Source organism: Nansenia antarctica, assembly GCF_963989245.1.
Source record: "Nansenia antarctica genome assembly, chromosome: 1".
Lineage (NCBI taxonomy): Eukaryota > Metazoa > Chordata > Actinopteri > Argentiniformes > Microstomatidae > Nansenia > Nansenia antarctica.
Window position 1 is genome coordinate 7,253,329 of NC_137674.1, and position 27,421 is coordinate 7,280,749.

A 27,421-nucleotide genomic window follows, 5' to 3' on the forward strand; every position below is an offset into this window, starting at 1 on the left:
TAGTGGAGCTCTCTGGAGGCTGAGGGGAGGTAGTTCCCTGACGATAATGGATTCCTGATGAGGAGTGGATGTCCTTTCTTAAGAAAAAAAATAAAAATAAAAATGTAGGAACTAGGAGTTACAGAATCATAGAATGTAACAGTATATACATCCTATTAGACATCTTTGTTTAGAGCCAACGAGTCTCTGATGGTAAATGTAATCTAATGACGTTGTACTAAATCTCCAGTAATGTACCGTTCATCCATACAATACCTGCAGGACCTCCTCATATCTCCGGACTGTTCTGTTTAAGTCATCATCTTTCTGGGCAATCACCTTCTGAAGCTGATTGGCTTCCTCTCGATGGCTGGTCATGAGCTCTACTTCAACACTCTGGGCCTTCCCTGAACGGAGGAGCGAACTTTAAATATATTCACATATTCCAAACCACTCACTCACATCTGGTTGGAATGCGACACGAGTCGTCTGCAGTGAAAACACATGGCAATTCGGACAGACCCGTTTCCTAATTCAATGATCCCACCACATCCCTCTTCCACCCTATTGTTACATATCAGTAAGGTCACTCATCTTTCATTTAATTTCCATTTTTCTACGAGTAAACTGTATTGTTTGAGTGCACAAGTAGAGATCACAAATTACCACATAAACCTGGAGTAATATTACAAAGTTCAATTCACATTTTATAGAACATACTAGAGTAACAATTTCATTGTTTTTGGTGTTTTGTTTTCTGATGGATAAATCAAAACATGTTTGTAATGCGTTTCACTCGCTCACCAATGGTCTCCTTAATAACGGCTTCCAGCTCCTGCTCTTTCAAGGCCATCTGTGTGTTGAACTCCCTCATCAGCTGCTTCAGGCCAGAGTTGTGTTTCATTTCCATATCCTCCAGTTCAAGCCTATCCAATGTGGTGAAAGTAGTTAAATATACACCAACAACAAGGAGACAGAGCCAATGCATAACATAAAGTGAACATCTATGAAACTAACAAATATATGCTGGATATTGAATGTGTTCATTTTCTGACTTCAATTGACTATAAAAGGAAATAATGTAAGAAACTCACGTTAGCTTCTTCTCGTTCTCGCCGGTCAATTCTTTCTTCATGTAGTCCAGGTCCTGCTCATGCTCCTTCCGCAGCGATCGGAGGTCTTTCTGCAGCCTGGTGAAGTCTTTCTGGAGTTTCTGCTTTTCATTCACTGCCTCTTTCAGCTTATTCTGTAGCGACATCGAAGATTCAATGTCCATCTCTTCTTCCTTCAGAGACTGGTTTTCCATCTCTTTCCCAATGTTACTCTTGGTCTGCTCTGCAGTGCATTGCTCCATCTCTATTGCATTCTCCAGATTCACTGGGCTCTGACGCTGTTTATCAAAGCTAGCTATCGCTGTGTTCTGCTCCACAACCAGTGCAGTCTTCTCAAGCAGATCTACCTTAAGGCTGCTGATTTCAGCAAGATGGTTTTCATTTTGCTCCTCTGTTTCTTTAAGCTTCTTCTCAACCTCCAATAGACTTGAAAGAACCTCACCTGCCTTAGTCTCCTCTTGGTTTGATAGCTCTCTCTGAAGTGATGCTAACCTTTCCTCATACATGTTCTTCAAACTCTCTAAAGAACTTTCTTTCTCAAGTCTCTCATCATTGCGTACCTGCTCAAGGTGTTTCTCCTTGGCGACAACTTCCTCCAGTGTTTTACCTTTCTCCTCCAGGGTTTCCATGTGCTGTTTCATCCTTGCTTCACTTTCCTTCATCTCCCCCAGCTGTGTCTGAATGGCGTTGATGGTCTGGTCCTTCTCCTCCAGGTGTGATGTAAGCTGTTTTCGGATCAGGACGATTTTCTGCTCAGCTTTCTTTTTTAACTCTGCCACTTTCCCAGCGCTCTCTGCAGACATTCTCTCCTCGGCTGCCCTCAGACTATCCTCCTTGCTCTTAAGAATCCCAGCGTTAATCTTTTCAAAGTCTTCCCTTTGACGCACCAGCTCTTGTTTAGAAGTTTGGTTTTCTTTCTCTAGAGATTGCAATTTCTCCTCAGTCTCCTGCACTAGATTGCCATTCTGGGTGAACTGCTCATTAGTTTGTTGCAGTCTCTCTGTGAGCTCTCTTTTTTCACTATCCATTATATTGTGTTGCTGCTTCAAGTCAGTTATTAGCTGTTGACACTCGTTTGTCTTAAGAGACAGTTGCTCCTCCAGTTCAACGACTCTAACTTTACACCTCTCCACCTCCAAGGTAAGTGCACTTATCTTCTGCACCTTCTCGCTCAAGGACTGGTCCATCTCTGACTTGCTGACGGACTGATTGTCAACGCTGGTCGTGAGACTCTGCAGTGCTTCGTCCTTGTCAGCAACCTGTCTCTCCATGTCCTCAAACCTTGTCTGCAGAGACTTGAGAGTATTGTGGTTCTGAGTGAACTTAGACTCTGCCTTCCTCTTGAACTCCGACAGATTGTTCCTGAGTGTGTCGGCCTGCTCCACGGCAGACTTCTTCTCTTTGTCTAGCCCCTCGATAGTCTCCTGCATTTGGCAAACGAGCCTCTCTCTCTCTTCCTTGTGCTGCTGATGAAGCAGGGATATGGCTTCACTCTTCCCAGTTAAGCTACTTGCTAACTGGGTCTTCAAGTCGTTTATTATACTTTCTAAATTGCTGATATGCAAAGCATTCGTTTGAACATTCTCTGAGATAGTTTTGTTGTCCTCGCTGAGCTTCTCGATACAAATTACTTTTTCAGAGAGAGCTTGATACTGACTCTCAGCATCCCTTTGTAGAGACTCCTTCTCTGCTGTTAAGGCTTTAATATTTTCTGTATATACATCTAGCTGAGAAATCATCTGCTCTTGTGAATTGCATAGGTTCTGATTCTCCTCTGACCGCTGTAGGAGCTGCTTCTCTATAGTGCGGACTCTGTCAACCTTCGTGAGAATTACGTTTTTAAGATGGGCTACCTTTATCTGATTACATGACACCCTGTCTTTCAGCTCCCTCACTCTACCCTCCACTCTTTCACGGAGCTCCTTCGTACCACCCTCCATCTTGGCCTGAATTGCTTGGCAGTAACCCCGCATTTGGTTGCGGATTGCAATTTGAAGCTTTTTCTCTCTCTCTTCAAACGTGTCAGTCTGGGCCTTTAGCTTCGCCCTGCTCTCGTCCTCAACATTGCTCAGCCGGTCTTGGAAGGAGTTTCTCTCATTTAGAGCCTGGCTTAGGTTTTTCTCAACTGCCTCCACTTGCTCTTTGAGTATCGCCTCCGCTTGAGACAAACTTTCCAGCTTGACTGCAGCTTCCTTGAGCTCTGCTTGCAGTTTATGCACAGTGGTCTCTCTCATCGCCAGCTCTTCTCTTAAGTTCTTAACTTCCTGCAAAACATGTTCCTTCTCCTCTCTGGTGGTGCCAAGGTGCTGAAACAACTCCTCCACTTGCTGCGCCTTCTGCTGTAGCATATGATAATGTTTCTCCTGCGTGTCCTCTTCCTGTCGTTCCAACTTCTCCTTCCAACGACACTCCAGCTCCTCCTGCTCCTGTTTACAGACCTCCCGCAGCTTCTCTAGCTCTTCCTTGTGGTTGGCCTTTAGCTCGGACAGCGTGCTACTCAGGCCCTCTGAACTTGTCCGGGCCATCTCCTTCACCTGCCGCCCCTTCTCCTGTAGCTCTTTCTCTTTTTTTGCTAGCTCGTTTTTCATAGATTCCTCCTGCTCCTGAAGCCTCTTCTTAAATTTCTCTTGCATTTCTTTGGCTTTATGTTTGATTTTGTCCATTTTTGTCTCCTGGGATTTCAACTTGCCCTCCATCTCTTTCTTGGTATTTTCAATTTTCCTATCTTGAGTAGCCTTTAGGTCGTCGAGCTGTTTGTTCAATTGTTTTTCTTCTTCTTGCTTAGTCTTCAGTTCTTTAGTGTAAGATTCCTCCTGTTCAGACAAGTCCTTCTTGGCCTGTTGCAACTGTCGCTCTAAGTCTTTAAACTCACTCTTGCATTGTGAAAGTTCGTCTCTAATCCTACTTAGATGTGCATTGGACTGCTCCAGGCCCTCCTTTTCTGATTGGGCCTGCAATAAACTATCTCGAAGCACCTCCAGTTCTTTAACCTTTGCATTCATTTCTTGTAGGACTGTCTCTGATTCTTCCTCTACGCTTTTCTCTCTGAGAGAGTGCTCCGCGAGTTCGCTCTCCTTCTCCTTCAGGACCATCTTCAACTTGTTGAGTTCCTCTTTGAGCGTCTTTTCCATTCCTCCCAGTGACTGCTCGTGCTGCGACCGGATTTCCTCAATCTCTCCACTGTGTTTGGTCAACTCATGCTGCAGCTTCTGCTCGAGCTCCTGTCTGACCAAACCGGCGGCGTCCTCGGCTGCAGCGAGCTTCACCTCTAGTATCTGTTTCCACTTCAACACTTCTGAGAGCTCAGAGGAGAGAGCCTCCAGCTCAGTCTGCTTCACGTCCAGCTTCTCTACGGTTTTCTGGTTCATGTCTTCCACGTGGGCATGAAACTGCTGCTCCCTCTCTTGAAGGACGGTCTCCACCTTGACCCTGTGTTTCTTCTTGAGCTCCTCCATAGCAGTGTTATGTTGCTGGGCCAGGACGTCCTGCTTCTGTTTATGCTTCTCCAGCTGCTCCCGGTGCGTTTCTTCCCGTGCAGTCATTTCCTGGTTGTGTGTTGTCTGCATGGCCTCCAGCTGATGGGAGAGTTCGTCTGACTGTTCGTCTGACCCGGCTTCTGAGTTCTTTTCCAGGGAGCTTTCCAGTTCTAGAATTCTCTGCAATTTAATAAACATTCTTAATTGTATACATTTGCTATAGAGTCATAATGCACAGCTCATGAATATATAGCTGAATACACAGTTTTGCTAATTGTCCACCACAATGTTTTGGGGAGCCCAGATACATTAACTTGTGGAAAACAAGCATAATGGGTTTCCTTTAACACTTCTGGTTAGCGGAAAATGGCCAAACGATCAGCCAAATATGGGAGTCTATCAAAAAATGTATCCAGATAATTAATTTGCTCTATTTGTAGCCTAATAGAAGCGACTGAAGCTGCTAAATAGCATTAGAACAGACGCTGATGAATGAGTTTCTAATTATTCAGCAGCGCAAACAACTTAAGAGTAATGGCGGACTCTGTCGAGAGGCAAGAGCAGTAAAGATGTGTGATCTGGATGTGAGTGCAGAGACTGAGACCAGAGGAGAGGAGAGGCATAACAGTAGAGAGGTGAGGAAAAAAGGCCTATTGAATAGCCATTTTCTACCATCAGACCACTCGGTATGTCCCAAATGTACAGTTATTATGTATTTTAATCAAGGATCCTATTGGCAACCTATTGCATTTGGTGACAACATTATTATATACGTTAGTCCCTCATCCTCTCTGCTATTCATTTTTTTAGAAAGACTGGTGAAATCCTTTCCGCAGAAAGTAACTACAAAGGGGTGTAAACTTGTTTGAAATGAGTGACGCCTCGCTATATTGTTGACTAAAGTCATCCTTATGGTGCATTACTTTTAGATAAAAGTAGGACCACCGTTGGACATGATTTGATCAATAAACCAGAGTCATTAATGGAGGACTCACAGTTCTGGCAGTCTCCAGCTCCAGCCGTATCTCTTTAGCACTGTTCTCTGCCACTGTCTCCAGGCTCTGCAGCTCTGCAGCCTTCTGCAGCTCTGCATCCTCCAAGGCCAGAGCAGCCTGCTGCTCTCTCTCCTTGGCAGCCTCAGCAAACTCCTCTTTACACTGCTCCTACACCACAGAAGTGAAACACGTGGGTTAATGGACAGTAGAAGGTTGCTTTCAATGTATATTCTGTGCCGTAGTGTGCAGGAGATATCATATTCAAAGTAGAAAGGCGACGAGTTATAAAGATATGAACGTACCACAGCCTGGCTGATTCGACCACTGAGTTCCGCTTCCTTACTGGTTAGTGCTTCACTATGCAGCCTGTCCATCTCTGCCACCTTGTCCTCTGATGATTTCTGTAACATAACCATGAACACACTATACATTAAACCTGGAATATCATATTGTTTACATGATTCACAAATATGCACAATTAATCAGGTTATGGTATACTGTATTAATAGACTCTCGTAGGGTTGGGTGGTTTCCCGGTTAAACCGTGAACAGTTTTTTTTTTAAAATAGCAACGTTTTTGGTCAAAATCGTCATAAATTGCTATATTGTAGTGGACGCAACTGTGAAAAGTTAATAATTTGCCAGTATGTTTGTATGGTGGGAATTGGGCGAGGGCCCTTTAAGGCTCAGTCACAAACTCAGAGTGCTCTGCACGCACAAACACACCTTGTTCAGATGCGATTAAGCAGTCAGAAGTGGGTGGACTGTTGCAGTTGAAAATGAAATTACTGTCAGGTCATTGCACTAATTATATCACAAGCGAGTACATCCCGTTTTGAAACGGTAAAAACCTGAAAAACAAGCTGGCATACCTTTTATTCAAGCCAAACGACAGATGACAAACACTAAGTGTGGAGAAGGAGGAGGGGCTCTGTTTGCCTGGGTGCCACTTGGCCAATGCAATGAGGAGGGGAACACTTGCCTTTGTTTGAGTAAAGGGATTAGGGGGTCTAATGACAGAAACAGACATTGGTATTTGAGTGGGAATTTACATCTGGAGTATATATTCAGAATATATGAGACTGTTGATGTGCTTGTCATATGCTTGTCATTTTTTTATTTAATGTTGCCATAATGTGTATTAAGCATATTATTATACACTAGGTGAATCTAAATTAAAGTGATTCATGGCAATGCCTACAGTGGGAACACCAACAGAAAAGGCATTCTTTATCCTGACAATGAATGAGAAATATTGGGGAAATTATAGTTTTTTACCAAGTTTAGATACAAAGTGAACACAGGAAGGACCTATCAAAATGGAAACTAGCATACTATGCACGTAATGGTAGGCTAATTAAGACACTTTTCAACCCAAAATCCCAGAGCTAAAATCTCTCTGTGATTCCCGTAGTCTGGGAGCTCAAATTGAGTCGAACAGGATGAAACTATGACTGGAAGGGGAAGCTCAGACAGTCTGTCTATACATGGGCTGTAAGTTGTAAATATGAATTACATTTTTATTTCAACTCCCGGTAAGGGAGGGAGGAATGTTTTCATGTTTTTTCCTTAGCAGTACACTAAACTTCATTCTTCAAAGCTTAAATGAACGAGAAAAGCTACACACATTAAATGTCCTTTTCAAAGAGCTTTTTGTGCTGAGTGAGGTTTTTTTGCTGCACAGAATGTTGCTGACCTTCATGATTGTGACCACTTCCTGTTTAACACGGGTGAGCTCCTGTTGCAGACTCTTCCTCTCCTCCTCACTGGCCTTCTCCACCTCCTTCACCTGCTCCTCCAGTTGGACCTGCAGCTGCCTCCGAGCCTCTTCGGCCCGCTGGGCCACGCCTAAGGCCCGCTCCAGCTCCTCGAACGCTGGGAGGCAAACACATCCTCAGTCAGACATAACGAGGAAGAGAGATAACAAGATAAGGAGAGAGAGAGAGAGAGAGAGAGAGAGAGAGAGAGAGAGATGGGAGAGAGAAGGGAGGTAGAGAGAGAGAGAGAGAGAGAGAGAGAGAGAGAGAGAGAGAGAGAGAGAGAGAGAGAGGGGGGGGCAGTCTTCATTCCACTCACCAGATTTCTCAGACTTCTCCTTCTGTTCCTGTAGCTCCTCTCTCTGGACAGCAGCCTCCTTGATCCTGGAGCGTAGCTGGGCGATCTCCTCCTCCTTCATCTCCAGAGTCTCATGCATCTGACGCTTAGTCTCCGCAATCACCATGCCCTGAAAACACATTCATGAATCACACTTTTAGCTGTTAAGGCTAACAGAGCCAACACAACATTTTGAGAGATCCAGATTTTTGCTGATTGGCATGAACTCCTCAGTTCTGACTCTTCAAACTCCAGGCCTCTAATGGTTTCGGACTATTCTCTCTGTTCTCTCCACATTCCAGAGGGTGACCTCACGAGCCACTGTCTCTGTCATGCAGAGCTGGGGGTCAGAGTTTAAGAGCAACAAGCTGGGATGAAGGTTTTCTGATTCTTTGCTCAGTGGCGGTGCACAAACATGTCTATATTTTACACTCGAGACCCTTGGACGACATTCACTCAAAAATAAAAATGATACCCTCTTCCCCTCCTCACCTTGTCCTGCTCCAGCTGTTCAATGAGGTTCTTGGCATCACGCAGCTGTGTGATCAGCCTGGTCTTCTCTGCAGTGTGCAGCTCCTATAAACACACCGATAGGGAGCAGTTAGAGAGTGGACACATCTGCAGAGTGTGTGTGTGTGTGTGTGTGTGTGTGTGTGTGTGTGTGTAATGTTGCACTGCAAAGAGTCTGCTCTCAAAAACAAGAAAAAAAGCAATAAAGTGGGGGATGTATTACTTAAAATAAGCAAAATTGTCTGCCAACAGAACAAGAAAACTTCACTTGGCAAAAGTTTTCTTAAAACAAGTAAAATGTCATCTTAAAAACTACTGCAGGCAGGCAATAATTGATTTAAAATATTTTATCTTACTTAGATTTACTTTTTGCAGTGTGGTTATTATTGAAATGATTATTATTATTATTATATATTTTTTAAAAGGGTTAATTCTTTCTTCCTGGTATGTTGTTCAAATCATGGCTCCCTATGTTGCGCCACCCAGAAGGCCACAGCCACAAGGCACCCGTCAACAGAGACGATGGTCAACCCAGCTAAACCAACATGCAGACCTAAATTATACCCCAGGTTAGCAGCAGTGGCGTGTAGTAGCTGCGCCGCGGAGGCCCGGCTGTATAAGTGGTGGTTACTGAGGAGGAAATGCTAGGCTCATTCAATTTCCTGATATGTTTGAACTATTGGTGAAGTGAGGCTACTGACACCAGTCACGCCCAGTGGAGAGAGCCTGGAGTCAGACAGAGATATAATAGGCAGCAGCCACTGCGTTCTACTATACCAGAATTCCAGTCACATTGTCCAAACAGCACCGTTAATAAAGTGAAAACCAAGGTCACATTCCTAGGCCACACCCTCACCTTTATAAACCAACCCACCCTAGCAACTTTGACGTTACAATAATGCTCACATACCATAAGTACCAAAGCAGACCACACTCCCAGTACATTCTAAATTCCTGAGGTGAAAGGGTAGCTCGCTTCGGAGACAGTTGGTCTGCTTTACAGGGTGCCTGCGTGAGGATGAGCAGAGGCAGGTTCCACAGCTCCACAGTGTCTCTCCACGCTGGTTAGGGGAGCTGAACGCCCGTTAACCTCTGTTCTTCCTGTCATAGCGGGGCGGCACAGGTATTGTGCCTTTTGACACAGAACAAGGACTGGTCGTAGCCTCTTATCCATCCGATGGCACGCCGGCTGGCCCTAGCGCCATATGCTAATTGTCTTGCCCTGTACATGCTTCCAATGTTTACGTAGGTAGTCATGCGTTACATCCTCTCAAAGCTATTTACAGTCCGACAACAACGGTTTGTTTACATTCCTAAAAAGATATTTAGGTGAAAATGAAAAAAAGACATTTACTTCAGTGTGTTCAAACTTGTATTTCTCAATGCCAGTGCCACTTAGCTATTCTTACTATTGGGGAACAAACTTCTGAGTTTTACCTTCAAAAGGAGACCAACCCCATGCATTTACTGCAAATGGTTCAAGAACAGCTTCCAATTTAGTTTGGGTATACATTGGATAGGCTTTTTAGGCTAATTATACAGGAATGGTGAGGGGTTAAGGAGCATTTTTAGCTATAGGGCTATTACAGATTTGGTCGTATACCTCCATGACGCTAATTTTAAAAATGGCCGCTAACTATCTCTTTGTGGCCTAGAACACACTCATTTTGAATGGACATACCGGTACCTGAATAAATCATTGGTGCAGTAAGACTATAATGTTTGAATGAATAATGTTTATAGGAGTGTAGAGAACAAGTATGTGTGTCAGGTATGTGTGCCCTTTAAATGGTTGGCAGAAAGTACCCTTTTTTGCTGTTATTTCATCCCTAGTTTCAGTATTTTACATGGAAACACGTTTCTATCTTTGCATGGGTACAGATCTTATGGTCATGTTATCACTAAACCATGAAGCCCCCAACAGACCATTAAGCCTCCAAAAAGTGTCTAACCACATGGATCAGACACTGACTATATCAGCTTCATCAAATGAACCTCCTTAGTAACAACTTTCTACTACACAGATCAATCGCTGTAGTCAGAAACAATGTAGTCATTGTTTGTTTCAAGAGTGTTCTCTTGAAACTTATGGGGTAAAACACATCTTTATTTAAAGAATGGGCAAATGTGATCATGACAATATTATATTGAATATAAAGGAAAAAACCTTCATGTTAGTAGACTTAGGCTAATGATTTTCATATAATATATCCTGCTATAACACTTATATAATATATATATATATATATATATATATATATATATATATATATATATACACGCTATATAAAATACATATTTACAGAGTACACAGAAACACGTCTACTCTCTATGGGCACAATTTGTTGTTAAATAAACACAGCAAACCTTTATCTTCTCCAGCTCCTGCAGTCTCTCCTGCAGCTGCTGCTGCAGCGTCTCGTTCTCACTGCCCAGCTGCGCGCTGCGCTCCTTGTGTGTCCGCAGCAGCTCCTTGCACTTCTGCAGCAGGTTCTCCTGTCTCTTCACTCTCTGCTGCAGCAACTCCGCCACTTTCTCTGGGTCACTGCTGCCCTCTGTTGGTCACAGGGGGGAAACACAGCTCAGTGAGGAAGACAATAACCTTTAACACTAGAACAGCCGTGCCTTTTTTACCTACTAAAGCCGCCTCGGGGGTCCCCCTCTTTACAATGCTCAAGCTGTTACTTACACACAACGACCACTAGTTGGCCGCTTGTAAATTAGCCTGCTTCCTACACAGAAAAACTGCAAAATAGCTTTATACTAGCTTATCCTGACACATATCTAGGAAAAGTCATGAAAGGAGGGTCCTGAAATTTGATCGAGTGCAAAGATATAACATGTTTCTTTACTTACAGGCTGTTCTGATGTGTTAACATTAGCAGTTTTTGGTGAAGATACATTAGGTGACCATATAGAACCTGATTTGAGACACATCAACTGTACTGTATGTAAGTTAGATATTCAAAGATATTTCAACACTACATGCCACACATTATGATATATTATATCAGAAGGATTTTGACCATACCCTCATTGATGCTAGTGTCTGCTCCTGGCTCCTTGGAGGGGCTCTGTGGGGCAGAGGATGAACCGACAGCCTCCTCAGACTGAGGGACGTCCCCCTCTGGTAGACCCACACCACCTGGGACCCCCTTCAGACGCTTCTTCATCAGGGCGACCTGATGGAGGAGACCACGACCACAGCCGACACAGAGCACAGTGAGACAGGAGTTAACACGATATACAGGGTTCCCACGGCTCCTTGAAATCCTTGAAAGTTTGTGAATTTGAGAAAAAGAAATCAAGGTCTTAAAAGTTTTAGAAAAATAGACATGGGTCATTAAAAGTGCTTGAATTCCCCTCTCTCTCTCTCTCTCTCTCTCTCTCTCTCTCTCTCTCTAAAAAAATCATTTTTTTACTTAGCTCGTCAACTAGTTCTGTCTCAAACTATGCCGTGTTGGGTCCTTGAATTTGAGGGAATTGAGTCTTGAAAGGTGCTTGAAAGTCATTGAAAGGTACTTGAATTTGATGTTTCAGAAGGTGTGGGAACCCTGTATATACTAATGACAATGGTGAGCCCACAGCCACTCAAAGACGCACCTGGGTCTGGAGCACAGTGATCTTCTGGTCCTTCTCCTCCAGGGTAGAGTCAAACTCTTCCTGCAGGTGCTTCTTGGCCTGCTGGTCCATCTGCAACTCCTGATGAGAAATATTGTCAAAACACTCGTTCAGAGCAGACAAGAGCTTTATGTTACATATAGGGAACATGGCATTATTTAGTCAGTAAGGTAGGTATTTAATACAGAGGCAGCATGGAGTCTCATTGAACACACACTTTCCACACCATACAAGCTCATACATTTCACCTGCAATGCCATACAGTGCCCTCCACAAGTATTGAACATATTTTTTGGGATCTTTTAGCTCTATACTCCAACAGTTTGGACTTTGAACTCTAGTAACAAACATTACTATGAGGTTAAAGTAGAGATTCTCAGCTTTGATGCAGATTGAGATTAAGATTGGTTTCACCATTCTTTGTATACAAAGACTGTCTATACAGGGGCTCTGTATCTGGATCTGATAATACAACTATTACTGTGACTCAGACTTTCTATCCTGTACTCAAAAGAGGGAAATTGCTTTTCCACTCAAATAATATATGGTTAGACAGACAGGAACATACAATTTGCCGTACACACATGTCAGCAGAGAGACAAAGAGGGTTATACACATCGTGTACCTCTCTCAGTTCCCCAATCCTGCGGAGTGACTTATCTTGACTCTGACTGAGAATGGCCTGAGGGGGAACAGCGGAATACACTGGGCATCAGTTTAGTTAATGAGAAACGTTCATTTAAATCATACGACCTGTGGTCAAGAGTGCACCGAGGATGTGAAACATCAGCATCATTTTGAGCCACATATCAGTCAGCTCGAGGTCGAGGTATCTTACGTAAATTACCTGGGTTTTCTCCTTATCTCTCTGTACTGTTCTGTAAGCAATAACCAACTGAGAGAGAGAGAGAGGACAGTTAAAAACAATGGTAAATGATAACATAATAAATGAAATATTGGTGAATATGAATAATAATAATAATACAATTATAATATATGCCATTTAGCTGACACTTTTATCCAAAGCGACTCACATTGCAATGAGTGCATAGATTTCAGTATATGCGGTCCCAGCGGGAATCAAACCCACAACCTGAGCCACAGTGGACCACAATATTGAGAATATCCCTGCTCTAGTCATCTGTCTTTAACATTCACCTCTGAGTACTTTCCCCTGTAGTTCCCGAGGCTCTTCTCCACCCTGTGCAGGCGACGGAGGAGCTGATCCTTGGACAGGGAGTCGGCATGGCTGGGCGACTCCTCCGCCTCACTCTCGATGTCTGACGGCGGGTCGTAGGCAGGGGTAGTGGGAGAGTCACTCTCTCCCAGGGCAGTGAGGGAGTCGCGGGAGGAGCTGCGGACCAGGCTGTCTTTGGAGGGGGAGCGGAACAGGCCCTCCGCCCGGCTGGCGCCCCGCAGCAGAGACTCCACCGAGGGCACCTTCAGTTGGAGCTTCTGGGCGAAAGACTGAGGCTCCTCTCTCTGAGGGACGAGAGGGGAGTGTGTAATTAAGCGTTATGGAACGAGAAGCCGTGCTATATCGTGGATATCGGCACAGCTAGCGGAATGCCGTTACATCCCCTAGCTGTGCCGATATCCACAATATACCACAGCTTTGAGTTCCACAGCGCTTTCATACAACAGTTATGACATTTATCTATCAATATTTCACAGAAGAAAGACAAGGCAAACTTTTAATTAATGTATTTTAATGGAACTATGTTTTATTGTAAGTGTATTCATTCCATTTAGCTGTGCGTATATCATGGATATCGACACGGCTGGAACGCAAACTGACCAATAGAGACAATGGACCGGATCTATCCGTTGTATAAGAGTGTGTGAGAGTGTGTACATGCACTGTAGATATCAACGGTGCAATGTCAGAAGTATTTCCACACACGCTGGTTTGAGAATCTTATCTTATCTTGGCTAGGCATATCAAAGTCTTACGAGCCTTAATGTCGAGCCCTGCTTGAGACCCGATCATTTCATGCTTTTCACTCGCACTAAAAACACAACGATATATTCTCCCATAAAAAAATCGACAGAATTGCTTTTTTTCCCCCACAGGCAATAATGTAACATTGTCTCTGGATCACAACATTTTAGGCAGCACCTCCTTGCAAAATATACTTCCTACAGGCAATGTTTGTAAACACTATAACACACTGTAAACACATCCATCATGCTCAACGATGCCTCCTGGTGGTTGTTTTGATACCAGAGGGTCGGCTCTAAACTTCAGCCTAGTGTAGACATCGACAATATGAGAGGCTATTAGGGGGTACATGGTGGAAAGAGAAGATAAACCTACCTGAGGAGAAGCACTCCCATCTCCATTGATGCTGCCTCTGGGAGACCTCATCACACCTTTAGAGCCACTCTACAGAAGTATAAGAGAGAGGTTACAAGAAGAGCCAGTCGGCGACCCAGGGCCTGTTAGTCACCCACACCCAGCGTGCTGCGTGCCAGGCCCTGATTACTCTGTATGGGAGCAATATTAGTATTGCTAGGAGCAATGGGTACCCTCATGCAACTTGGAAAAAACAGAGGGGTTAAATACAACACAGAAGGCATCTCTACTGTACATGAAACAGAACAGAGGGGTTAAAGACTACATGTACAGTACGCCATTTTCTACTGAACAGCCATGAGGTCAGAACAAACAAACAGTCAAACTGAATTAGAGGAGCCAGCAGCTGAGGTCAGAGGGCGTGGCATGGCATGTTACTAGAGCATAGAGCCATGTAATGTTAGGTAGCCTGGCTGGTTATCAAGTACAATTGTTACACAAGCATGTTTGAGAAAACCGGTTTGCACCTTTCCACCACTTTTGTTCTCGCCCCTACGTACACTCTGAGCAAGTTTAATATGAGCAAGTTCAATATTTATTATGACAGACAACAAGAAGTACTAGACATTTTTGTTATGATATCAGCCGCCAGTCATTGGCAAAAATAGTAGGCCTATTTAAATCAGGACAGATACCAGTCAAGTAGCTGTACCACTCCAAAGACAATAACAATAGATGCGCAGTTGCACTGTCGAGTGCCACGATATCAGCCTTCCTAATATAGTACAGTATCCTAAAAAAGAACTCTCTCACAACCGTGTGTTGGAAGAAAAGCCCTTCAACTGTAATAGACAGGATAGGGGTCAAGAAAATAGAGACAACACTTGTATCAAACACATTACAAATAGCAAGACCTTCTGCACAGCCTAGAAAGGTTCATTAATTTTTGAGTTATGCACATCAGAAAATAGGCTAAACTTTTAAATGAACAGGCCTACAGTATCTCCACAGAACGACATTTTCTCCCCAATGAGATAAGCTGCACAGCTACCCAGATGGGTCTACTGTGACTAGTCATTGGTTTAGGGTTAGTTTGAAGGTCAAACTAATTACCCTGCCAAAGACAAGAGACGTTAAAAGGGGCATTATGTCGCTTTTTCCACTTGAAAATATCACTAAATAACCATGTTGAACTACTTACTTATAATGCATTGGCAGTCTGTGACAGTGCATGGCATGATGCACATGCCAAGACCCTGCCTTCTGCCTGAATTTGCTTTTCCAAAATGTTTCAGTTACATTTCTGGACCACTTGCTGTGGGCATGTTACATGCAACTTGTGTGTGCGTGTGGCTCATTGGCTAGCTATTGCATTGGAGCCGCAAGAGTCTCAGTGAGTGCGGACAGTGGTGAAAGGCAACCTATTAAGCAACCACAGCCTTTGAAACAGATTGGTTACGTTACGTTATGTATTAATGATTTTTCTTAGTAAATGTCCTTGATGGCCCCTTATAGCCTCGTCTGAGTTTTGTTTGGGGAATGAGGGGATTTGTCTGTAACTCCGGGTTTAGCGGGAGAAGTTCTATAGCTCTGTAGCCAGTCACGCAACCGAGTAACGGGCACCCTCGCCGTTGGTGGCAGCCTCCACTCTTCTGGGAAGGCTTTCCACTAGATTTTGGAACATCGTTGCAGGATTTGCCACAAGAGCATTCTTGAGGTCAGGCACTGATGTTGGACGAGAAGGCCTGGCTCACAGTCGGCGTTCCAATTCATCTCGAAGGTGTTTCATGGGGTTGAGGTCAGAGCTCTGTGTGCAGGCCAGTCAAGTTCTTCCACACCAAACTCGGCAAAACCATGTCATTATGGACCTCACTTTGTGCATAGGGACATTATCATCCTGAAACAGGAAAGGGCCTTCCCCAAACTGTTGCTACAAAGTTGGAAGCATACAATGCGATTCTAGAGAATTGTATGCTGTAAGAGTTTCCTTCACTGGAACTAAGGGGCCTAGCCCAAACCACGAAAGACAGCCCCAGACTATTATTGTGTCCACACACTTTTGGCTATGTAGTGTATATATATACACAGTGTAGGGATTTCTATCACAGCACAGCTCCTGGTAAGGTAATCGTTTCATGTGTGTGTGTGTGGTAGAGTTTTGTTTCCAGTGTCTGCTGGCTGGATCATTTCCGTGTTCATGCTTATGTGTACATGTCCAAACTAATAACGCCCTGCACTTTCAACCACAAAAATCCTTTGCTAGTACTCAATAATACTAGTATAAATTCGCTAGATAATTGTTTTTAGATTACAGACAGAATAATTGTTTCAGTTAGAAGTAGTCTGCATTGAGCGAGAGGAGGGAGAGAGGATCGGGGAGGCACACTCTGAATTGTCATTTGAATTCCCCTTCAAAAGAGGGCACATTTCTGCATATGGTGCCTTTCAGAATGAAAGTTTTAGTGGAGCAAAGGCACCAGTTCTGAATTAATTATACATGGGTCAAAGTCCTTCACTGACTGCACTAACCATCCCCATTGCATCGACAAGCACACCTAAACATTCCTAAATCATTCAGTATCAGTGCAGGATTCAGCATTGGCTGAAAACAGTAGGCCCCATCCATCACTACTAAAGTGGAAGAGAGCTATTGAAAGTTAAGGTGTTTGCGCCATCACTGATAGGGCTTTCACACCACCAAAGAATAGGCAGTCATCTCTGACACACAGCCTCGTCAAGATTTGCTGGCTCGCCCGTGTCATTCGGTCGGAACCTGAAATGCTTCCAAATTGCAGCAGTTGTTTTTTATTTGGGGAAAAATTCGCTTGCACTCGACAAATATTTTTCTAATTCCCTGTTCTTGCCCCTCGGAACAGAGTTAAAAGCAGTAGTGGTTGAAATCTTCCCCTATGAAATGGGACAACCCTTCAAGACCCTGATACCCCATCGGTAGTATCATACACACTCGCGATTTGTTCACAACTTTTTGGTTTCATGCCATCAATCGATCAAAAAAAAAAGTTAGCAATTAAAAAAGAACAATGCTCCATTACCAGGCCAGTTCATGACAAAATAGCGATGCTCTGTAGGCTAGCAACCCGTGCTCCTACCCTACCAGTCTGCACTGATATTAGAGGAGCAGCAACAATTTTGCTGCTGAACTTTAGTTACATTTTTTGGGTGTCATATGCCATCGAAGGAGGGAAATGCTATATGGAATTATGTCAAAATGGGAGACTGTCATGCACTTAAACTAAGATAATACAATGGTTATCATAACTCTTAAATATTTATTAACAAAGAAAATAATTACATTTGTGGGTTTCTTTTGTTGGTTGTTGGTGACTCGCAAGGCATTCTGGGAGATTTATCACACACTTGGTTTTAAGTGTGCCTCTGAAAAAACAGTTTGGAGGGCCGTGTAGCCCTACCACTTTGCCCTACCCCTCTATCCCAACAAGAATCGTCCCTATGCATGAACGAGCAAAAACTGAGGGGTAGGGGCAAGGGGATTGGGCCAAAGATGCTTGTAAAGAAAACGTAGCATCATTTATCATGCATCAGTGTTAACTGAGTTAACTCCACACATCACAAGTTAGGCCTAGTTGTTTTATTAGCATTTCTCAGAGAAGAACACAGCAGTAACAGAACTGACCTGACTGTTATCATTCTGTCATTCATTAAACTATAGGCTAATGAACTACAATACTGACGAGGATGAAAGTGGTTAGATGAAAGATGAGTCTCCTGGTGACTAGCTTCATGGTTTGAAAAAGACACCGTAGGCAATGTGCGGACTCTTATCTGATTGTACAACTCCTCCAGCCAGACAAGACAGTCCAGCAGGCCAAAATCAATAGCCTAAAGTCTCCCAATAGCAATTTACCAAAAAGCCTAGTCTCCATGTTTTTAGAGAAAAGCAGGGACATGTTAATACTCAGAGCATTAAACCAATGCATTCTGTTGCTTTTTGGTACTGTAACTATGAGGAGTGAATCTCAATACAAATTAGAAGGACACCAAATTGTTTGAATGGCTGTTTGTTTGACCAAATCTTATTCACACTTAAAAATTAATACTAAAACATTTTCATGGCTCTAACAAGAGCTCTATGCAACTAAACGGAGAAGGCGGGACATGACTAAAACTCTCCAAACAAACACTTTTGGGGGGAGGGACCAAAAGCTGTAGCTGACTATAGACAGGAGGTTGGTGGGGTTTAGGGGCAAGCTATAAGGGGGGGTTTAGGGGCAAGCTATAAGGAATACCTAAAGACAAGGGGATGACATCCATTTCTGTAAATGGCGAAACAAAATAATTAAACGACATGGTAATAAAACGCCATACTGCAGACAGCACACAAGCTTCTATCCCACATTACAAACCATCACTCCCAGGGATTAGATGCAAGGTTAAAGGTGAGATGCCTTCGAGTAACAAAATCCAAAGAAAATGGGAGAGACAGAGCAGGGTGCAAGCAGTCTTCACTGGTTCTACACAGGCCTCCTCTACCCAGTCGCCAAAGGCGTCGAGAAGCGAGGGAAGAACGGGGGCAGGAGGAGGAGGAGGAGGAGGCGGGGTGTGAGGGTAATAAACTCACCACACTGGCTACCTGAGCCGTTTTGGGTCGTTTTGAATGGTCCAGAGCAAAGATAGTATATTCAGAGAGAAAAGCAGGTTCAGCTATCATCCCGGCCAGCACCTGACCCCCGTCAGTGCGTTAACGGGACGAAGGGTAGGGACGGGAAGAGGGAGACAGAGAGCAATGACAAAAACAACACCATGAGTGTGAAACAGCGCTGTGGGTGCTGTCTGAACAGACTCTCCAAAAGAGACTGTCCAGAGAGACAGAGAGAAAGAAAGGAAAGGTGAAACATCCAATTAACATCAGGGCAAACACATTCACACAATTTGACGTCCCAATACAGTATACCTGTATATTCCTCCCATGTGATAGGGAAATAAATAGGCTAATTTAATATATTTTTACAATTAAAAATGTCCAAATTATCTTTAATCTTTATATTTTATTTTTATCAGCCTGGCGTTTTCAGGACAGAAACAGTGACGTCATAGGGGTGAAAACTGTAGCTGACAAACTAGAGATGGTGTGGTGATGAGTTGGAAGCCACTGAGGCCATATGGAGACCTTCAGGGGAAATGAGAGAGGCCAAATGCTGAGAGAGGACTGAAAGCCTGAAGAGGGAAAACAAATGTGTACAATCACTTGTTAGCTACCTCAGTCTGGATTTGTTTACAAAGAACTGAGGGCCAGATTCACTGGGCAGGCATTTGGACCCGTTACAAACCGCACCTATTTTTTCCAATGAAAATTAAACATAAACATCTAGATAGCCTAGAACAAAAACGTTTAAATTCTGGTTAAGCGAAGGAAGGAGAAATTGAAATAAAACTCAAAGACAGTTCCATGCACAGCTTTGTTCTGGTGTTTTAGCCCATATTAAAAAATAAATGTTTTACCTAGTGCAAAAGTGAATCTGGCCCAAAGTATGGTTTGCAAGTATCATTGGCCAAGTTAACATTTTGAAAATAATCCCTTGATGAGGCAGCTCAGTAATTCCTGATGAGCATGTAACTGGAAAAATAAAGATGATAATGTGTCTTGAACTTAGGCCGATCTGAAGATCTGGATAGGCATTATTGGATTTAGCCTACTATAAAGGCATTATGAAACAATTGTGAGTCCTTGTCATTCCATTCCATTCCATTCCATAAGACTAAACTGGCCTTTCATTCCGTATTTTGCCAGCTCTGAACTCCAAAATCCTCCCACTGAGCACTAATATCTCTACACATTGATCATAGTTGCACCAGTTGTCTCCTTGTGTAGTTTGTGGAGTAAATCAGCTTCACGTCAAGCCAATTTCCTGTAACTGAGGCCAAGTACTGTAGGCTAGTATTTGTCTTAGATAACATTCCAAAGACAAAGGTCATTGAGGTCATAAAAACAACTGTTCCCCGTTAAACAAAGCAGGCTAAAATGTGTTTCACTCAAAAGCTGCTGTTTTTAAATCAACAATAAAACAGACAAACAACCCAGCTCCTGGTCCAGAGGCATCAAAAAGATCTGCTGGTTTTCCATTGCCCCAACACTCTTAAGCTTAAAATAATATATAGGCTACTGCTCTGTAGCCACAGGTAAAACATTGGTCCAGGGAATCAGAGGAACAAAATGCTTTGTAGCTAACGTGTTACATGCCACTTAATTTAACTTGACAAGTTGACAACCTACCCCTTAGAAAGAGAGTAACAATTGTCAAATCTATATAAATCACTGTCAATTCATAAACAAACCACATTTGCCATAAGAAGAAGAACTATTCTGAGTGATCTGAATTAAGAGAAATAAAGAACGCTACCATGCTGGCCACTCCAGGGCTCTGTAACCTCATGTCAATCATCCGGGTCTAATGATACAGAGTGATCCAAAGATTAAAGAAGTGCATTTGCTCTGTAAGCAAGCGGCTGTAGAAAGAGCACAATCAAATATAAAAAAGCACACACAGTAAGGTGACACCCATGGCTTACCTCTCTGTCACTAGGAGAGGCAGGTGCATCCTGGTGTAAGGAGGGGGTGTGACTGCTGCGCCTCTCTCCAGGCCCCACCTTTAGGAAAAGTATATAATATAAACGCATGCTTGTCAAACATAGTTGTCATCAGTCTTAATCTAAATTCAAGCCAATATATGCACCCACATTGTAGCTACTGACATAGCCTAGCCTAATCTTGCTTAAACTAATGAAAGTTTAGCCTAATTACTAGCCTACCTTTTACCTACATTTCTGTCTCGACTATCGTTATAATATTCCTATATTCGATCAATCAATTTCTCGCCACATTAATTAACGCAATCTTTAGTTTTACAAACTAACAAGCTTTTTTACAAGCTAACAAACATTGCCCAAATAAGCTTCTTGTCATGGGCATTGTGAGGTGTGCACCATTTACTTCCAATTAGGTCATTTCATGGCATTATTTTGGACTTTTTAGGGTCAAGCACACCCCCCAGAGGCAACATCATCAATAATGTAACTTTAACTATAACTACGCCTAACCCTTATTTCCTAGTTTCCGGAAACAGTGCCAGCCTGACAGACAGGTTTCATCATAGAGCTTTCACTGTCAATAATAGCTTCTAGCTAACTGGCTAGACAACTAATAGTGTCCACGTCATGGGCCAGGTAGCACAGTGTCCATCGTTACATGCTTGAAATTCCACTTCACTGAAATGGCTTTAGGCTTGGGTGACTGGTTAGTGCCTGAATATACAGTACAGGCCAACAGTTTGGACACACCTTCTCATTCAATGTGTTTCCTTTATTTTCATGACTATTTGGTACATTGATTCTCACTGAAGGCATCACAACTATGAATGAACACATAGGAATTATGTATTTAACAATAAAGTGTGAAATAACTCTAAATATGTCTTATATTTTAGATTCCTCAAAGTAGCCACCCTTTGCTTTGTTGTTGTTAATAAAATATATAATAATAATATTAAATATAATATGTGTTAATAATAATATGTTATTATCTATATATATATATAATATTATTATTATATATTTTATTAACAACAACAACAACATATTTTATTAACAACAAAAAAGCAAAGGGTGGCTACTTTGAGGAATCTAAAATATAACACATATTTAGTTGTAGACGTTAGTGTCACTACTCATTCGGTAAGCAACGACTACAAGCCAGCTTGTAACCAGAATGACCTGGCCATACTCCAGCACTGAGCTGTCATGTCGCTTACTCGTGTAGTCAGCTGTCATGTCACTTGCTAGGCTAAAAACCCCTCCGCTAGATGGACAGAACAGCAGCTAACTAACTAGGTTAAACTAGCTACTGATGTCAACTGGTGTAAGTAAGCAGTGCATAACCCTCCGCTAGACGGACAGAACAGCTGACAGGTCAACCCACCTGGGCCTGCTGTTGTTGTGGTGGTGACAGCGCATTCCTCTGCGGGGACTGTTCCTCGTTTATTTTCTGCTTTAGTTTTTTAAACATGTTGTTTTCCCACGTGTGTCGTTAGGGCTGCTGTCTTAGATGCTTCCCGGCGAAATGTGTTATTGTGTTCCTTAAGTTAATTCCTGTAGTCCTCCCGGTAGTTCCTCTCTCATCTCGTTGCAGGTGAACGGAATCACTGCGCCTGCGCAGCCGACGTGGAGGAAAAGAGAAACAGGAAGCACAGCTACGGCGAGCGGAGAGGGACCCGTGGGACGATGACGATCTGTGTTGTGTGTTCGCGTTGCTGTAGGTGTCTGCTTGTATTGATATTTCGTTTTTTTATAATAATTTTAAGATTATTATTTTGTAACGTTTGTCTATGCTCTGGATGAATAGAAAAATTACCCATGGGTGTTTTTTTGCTGAGATATTTCGTTTGGTGACTTTTGATGAAACTGAAGTTGAAACATACGTCACGAATGATGTCACGCAGATTTTCTGTCAGTTCGCACTTCGAGCCTAGCATTCTCACAAGCATCGAGTATTATCAAGATATTGGTTCCAAAGATGTTCATGAATGTTTGTATTTTGATGATAACAGTTCCATATAGCTGGCGAAGTGCCTTTGTCAAGATAATTCTTGTTTTGTTTATGAATAAATGTGTATTGTAGAACTCAGGTATGGTATTTGGTTTTAATCTTGTTTTATTTTCATACAATGATTGTATTCATCCATTTTGTGATTGTTATTGTAAAAAAATACTTGTGCTGGTGACACTGACAGATATTCGATATCAGAATTGACATAATATAAGAATGTATTTTGTAATGTATTAGAAAGAAACTATACGACACACAGATGTATTGCACACACATAGATTCATTGTTTTTATTTAACATATAGTTTATATAGATTATAATTGATTTGTGAAACATTGTAAAGATTGTTGAATAAGTCAGTTCGCGCCTAGCATTCTGATGGATGCCTAGGACCATATCAGATGCACCATGATGAGCTAACTGGTTGCTGATTCTCCTTCTTGTTACTAAACAGAATAAACCACCAGTCAACCAGCAACCTTAGTCCTGGGATTCCTTGGCGCAACTCACAACACAACACAGAGTCTTAAATGCAACTGATAGACCGGACCGGTTACACCTCCATCATGTCCTTTCTTTCTGAGGTATATTTTCTATATGAATGAATGAATGAATGAATGAATGAATGAATGAATGGTCTTTATTGTCATTTATACAGTACAGGTACCATACAAATAAATTTAGGGGGGGGGGGGCTCCCCTGATGCTAGGATTTTTTTTTTACTAAAAACAAGAAGGGAAAAGAGCTGGTTTACATAAATAAAGGCTATATACACTATCTACTATATACTACTATACTATACAAATAAAACACTGTGCTGTACTCTATGCTATGCTATAAATATCCTAACATTTCCTATCTCTGAACCTTCTGTACACGAGGGTTGTCATATAGTTAACAAGTGCATGTTCTACTGTTTCTTTTACCTGAGAATATTCACATAGTCCAGTTGGATGCTTTCCTATAATGTGGAGAGTTCCGTTCAAGTTACTGTGTGCTATTCAGTCGTGTCACTACTATCTCCTCTTTTCTATTTCCTCCCCTGTTTCTCTCACTACCCACTCTATTTTGTATTGCATGTAGTTGTCTCTTGTCTCCTGATCCCACTGCTGCTGGCACTCTTTATTGGCTTCCCCCCATACAATACTCTTTCCCTCTGATGTTGATGAATTGTTTAATTACGGTGTCTATGTTTCCTTTTTTAACAGCTTGTTTGGCTAGTTTGTCCACTCTCTCATTACCCATAATGCCCATATGGGCATAGGGACTCAAATGAATGTGACCACAGTTCTTTGTTTTATTACTTGTGAATGTATTTCCAAATATACATACAAATAAATATATATTTTAAAATATCCCGTCTTGGCGATTACTAGATGTACCTAGCTTTAGGCTGTACAGACCAGATGCTGAGTCACGACAGATCAGAGCTCATTTGGGTTTGGCTTGTTCAGTCCAGTCTAAAGCCATCCAAATGGCATACAACTCAACCGTATACTTAAGAGGTTTGGTGTCCTTTTGCATTATAATTCAACTTTGTGGCTAGGAACTAAAACTGCAGAATCAGTATTGTCTGTTATTGGATCTTTTGATCTGTCCATAAACACCTGTATATACTCTGTGCATTTACTTACTGTATACCTATAAAACTCATATACTAAATTCACCCTTTCCTTCCTTGCCTTAAGTTGAGGTAACTCTAAATCTACCACCATTTGTTCTAGCACCCACACAGGGGTGGTAGGCCACATCACCGTCGGGCAGAACTCCATTCCATACACTCCCAGGTCTCCTGTCCAGCCAAAACTTGATTTTACTGTTCCCTCCCTTTCTAGGCCGGCCTGTAGCACTTTTTTGTTTGGGTGATTATCTCTGTGCCCTATCAAATTCACCGAATAGTTGACTCTGAGCTGCTTCCTGTGTAAACACAGCGGCATTTCTCCTGCCTTAACTTGTAAGGCACACTGTAGGAATGTCCACCCGTGCTGCACGTGAATTGAATGTTCATTTCTCTACCATAAGCTGTCTCCAAAGTCGTTTCAGAGAATTTGGCAGGAGCCTACATCCAATCGGCCTCACAACCGCAGACCATGTGTAACCACGCCAGCCCAGGACCTCCACATCCGGTATCTTCACCAGCAAGATCATTTGAGACCAGTCACCCGGACAGCTGATGCAAAAATTGGTTTGCATAACCAAATAATTTCTGCACAAACTGTAAGAAATCGTCTCAGGGAAGCTCATCTGCATGATCATCATCCTCACTCGGGTCTTGACCTGACTGCAGTTCGTCGTCGTAACCGACATGAGTGGGCAAATGCTCACCTTCGATGGCGTCTGGCACTTTGGAGAAGTGTTTTCTTCACGGATGAATCCCGGTTTTCACTGTACCGGGCAGATGGCACGGTGTGTGCTCATGTCAACGTTGTGAATAGAGTGGCCCATGGTGGCGGTGAGGTTATGGTATGGGCAGGCATATGCTACGGATAACGAACACAGGTGCATTTTATTGATGGCATTTTGAATGCACAGAGATACAGTGAAGAGATCCTGAGGCTCACCCTCATCCACCTCCACCGGCTTCCGGTCAAGTTCCGCATCACTTACAAAATCCTTCTGCTCACTTACAAATCCCTCCATGCCTGAGCCCCCTAGTACCTGACCTCCTCTACCAACATACCCCTTCTCGGAACCTGTGGTCCTCAGACATAGGCCTGCTGTCCACCCCCTGCACCAAACTATGGACCTTTGGGGACAGAATCTTCAGCGTGGCTGCACCTACCCTCTGGAACTCTCTCCCCCACCCTGGACTCCTTCAAATCAGCCCTCAAAACCCATCTGTTCACCAAGGCCTTTGGCCCCTAGTCACTGTTTCTGTTTTGTTTTGTTTGTTTTCTGTTTTGTCTGTTTTACCATTTCCTTTAGAATTGTAAAGGGTCCTTAGGTTTTATGAAAGCGCTATATAAATCCAAGTTATTATTATTATTATTATTATTATTATTATAAAGTCACTGTTTCTGTTTTGTTTGTTTTCTGTTTTGTCTGTCTGACCATTTCCTTTAGAATTGTAAAGCGACATTCAGTTTTGAATGAATGAATGAATGAATGAATGAATGAATGAATGGACTTTATTGTCATTGCTACAGTACAGGTACCAAACAACGAAATTTAGGAGGGGTGGCTCCCCTGGTGTTAGGAAAGGGGGGAAAAAAACACTTTTTAAAAAATCACAAGAAGGGAAGGAGCTGGTTTACATAAATAAAGGCTTTATGAAAGGCGCTATATAAATCCAAGTTCTTCTTATTATTATTATCTGGCCTGCATACTCACCAGACATGTCATCTGTTGAGCATGTTTGGGATGCTCTGGGTCGGCGTATATGACAGCGTGTTCCAGTTCCTGCCAATATCCAGCAACTTCTCACAGCCATTGCGGAGGGATGGACCAACATTCCACAGGCTACAATCAACAACCTGATCAACTCTAGGCAAAGGAGATGTGTTGCACTTTGTGAGGCAAATGGTGGTCACACCAGATACTGACTGGTTTTCTGACCCCTCCCCCCCCCGCAAAAAAATAAAAATACACATCTGTGAAATCCTAATAAATGTGTTTTTTACACATGGTCTGCGGTTGTGAGGCTGATTGGATGTACTGCCACGATTTTGGAGATGGCTTATGGTAGAGAAATGAACATTCAATTCACGTGCAACAATACTGGTGGACATTCTTGCAGTCAGCATGGCAATTGAACGCTCCCTCTCTGGTGACATCTGTGGCATTGTGCTGCGTGATAAAACTGCACATTTTAGTGTGAGGCACACCTGTGCAGTAATCATACGGTCTAAATCAACATCTTGATATGATGTTCCATTACCTTATTTAAGTTTGATGTTAATGCAATTGGTCTGTAATTTGTTGGTTTGCTTGCATATTTTCCTGGCTTTCTTATGGGAACAATAACCGTCTCCTTCCAACTCACTGGTATTCTACCTTCCTCCCACACCTTATTATACAGTACCAATAATTTCAGACCATCTGCATTTAAGTATTTTATCATCACAGAGCATATTTCAGCCTTCCCTGGTGCAGTCCTACCAGCTTTAGCCAGTGCCCTTTTTAACTCTTCCAAAGTAAATGGAACATCCTGCTCATCTCCATTATTGTCCTTTCTCTGTAACGCCTCCATGTTTTCAGATTTTGTTTTCTCCCTGCTGCTTTTTCCCTCCTCAGACAAATTATTAGAATTGTGTACCTTAACAAAAGTGTTTGCAAATAACTCAGCTTTTTCTTTGTTAGTAACTGCTATTTCCACTTGTTAGCACCGAATAAGCGCCTGTCTTTTTGATCATCCGCTACACCTCTCCTACCTCTCCAATATTTGATCTCTGTACTCTGATGCCGAAATTATTATTCTGGGTGATTTTAATTTAGATTGGCTGGGTAGCAGTTCTAACCATCTCAAGGAGGTTAGTGGTAACCTGAACCTAACCCAACTAATCACAGAACCAACTAGGCCGAACCTAAATTGATTACATTTTTTTCAAATAGAAAAGAAAGACAAAAAGAGAATTATTAGTGTTGTATTTGACTTAGGATTTAGTGATCATTGCCCGATAGCTTGTATCAGGAATACTAAACTAAAGAAAACTCAATTTCACACATCAAACAAAAGAAATCATCAAAAGAAAAAGAAAAAAACGTCAATGATCAAGTTTTCTTATTTGACCTAATTCATAATGACATTTCATATATG

The 27,421-nt window shown here is 42.6% G+C and overlaps 1 protein-coding gene across 1 annotated transcript in view; it reads right to left on the reverse strand.

The window, feature by feature from the left end:
• The window catches only part of golga4 (golgin A4), a gene marked incomplete at its 5' end in the record, with an annotated part of 32,091 nt that extends 9,967 nt beyond the window's left edge, over positions 1 to 22,124 (reverse strand). The window contains 18 exons of the mRNA XM_080536304.1: positions 256 to 386; positions 784 to 905; positions 1,074 to 4,747; positions 5,563 to 5,730; positions 5,865 to 5,963; positions 7,259 to 7,437; positions 7,639 to 7,786; positions 8,149 to 8,232; positions 10,534 to 10,721; positions 11,198 to 11,348; positions 11,770 to 11,868; positions 12,413 to 12,469; positions 12,635 to 12,682; positions 12,946 to 13,269; positions 14,105 to 14,173; positions 18,684 to 18,785; positions 20,633 to 20,710; positions 22,038 to 22,124. Of these exons, the coding sequence (XP_080392430.1) occupies positions 256 to 386; positions 784 to 905; positions 1,074 to 4,747; positions 5,563 to 5,730; positions 5,865 to 5,963; positions 7,259 to 7,437; positions 7,639 to 7,786; positions 8,149 to 8,232; positions 10,534 to 10,721; positions 11,198 to 11,348; positions 11,770 to 11,868; positions 12,413 to 12,469; positions 12,635 to 12,682; positions 12,946 to 13,269; positions 14,105 to 14,173; positions 18,684 to 18,785; positions 20,633 to 20,710; positions 22,038 to 22,124 (5,808 nt within the window). The remainder of the gene's footprint in view (positions 1 to 255; positions 387 to 783; positions 906 to 1,073; positions 4,748 to 5,562; positions 5,731 to 5,864; positions 5,964 to 7,258; positions 7,438 to 7,638; positions 7,787 to 8,148; positions 8,233 to 10,533; positions 10,722 to 11,197; positions 11,349 to 11,769; positions 11,869 to 12,412; positions 12,470 to 12,634; positions 12,683 to 12,945; positions 13,270 to 14,104; positions 14,174 to 18,683; positions 18,786 to 20,632; positions 20,711 to 22,037) is intronic.
• Positions 22,125 to 27,421: the final 5,297 nt, after the last annotated feature.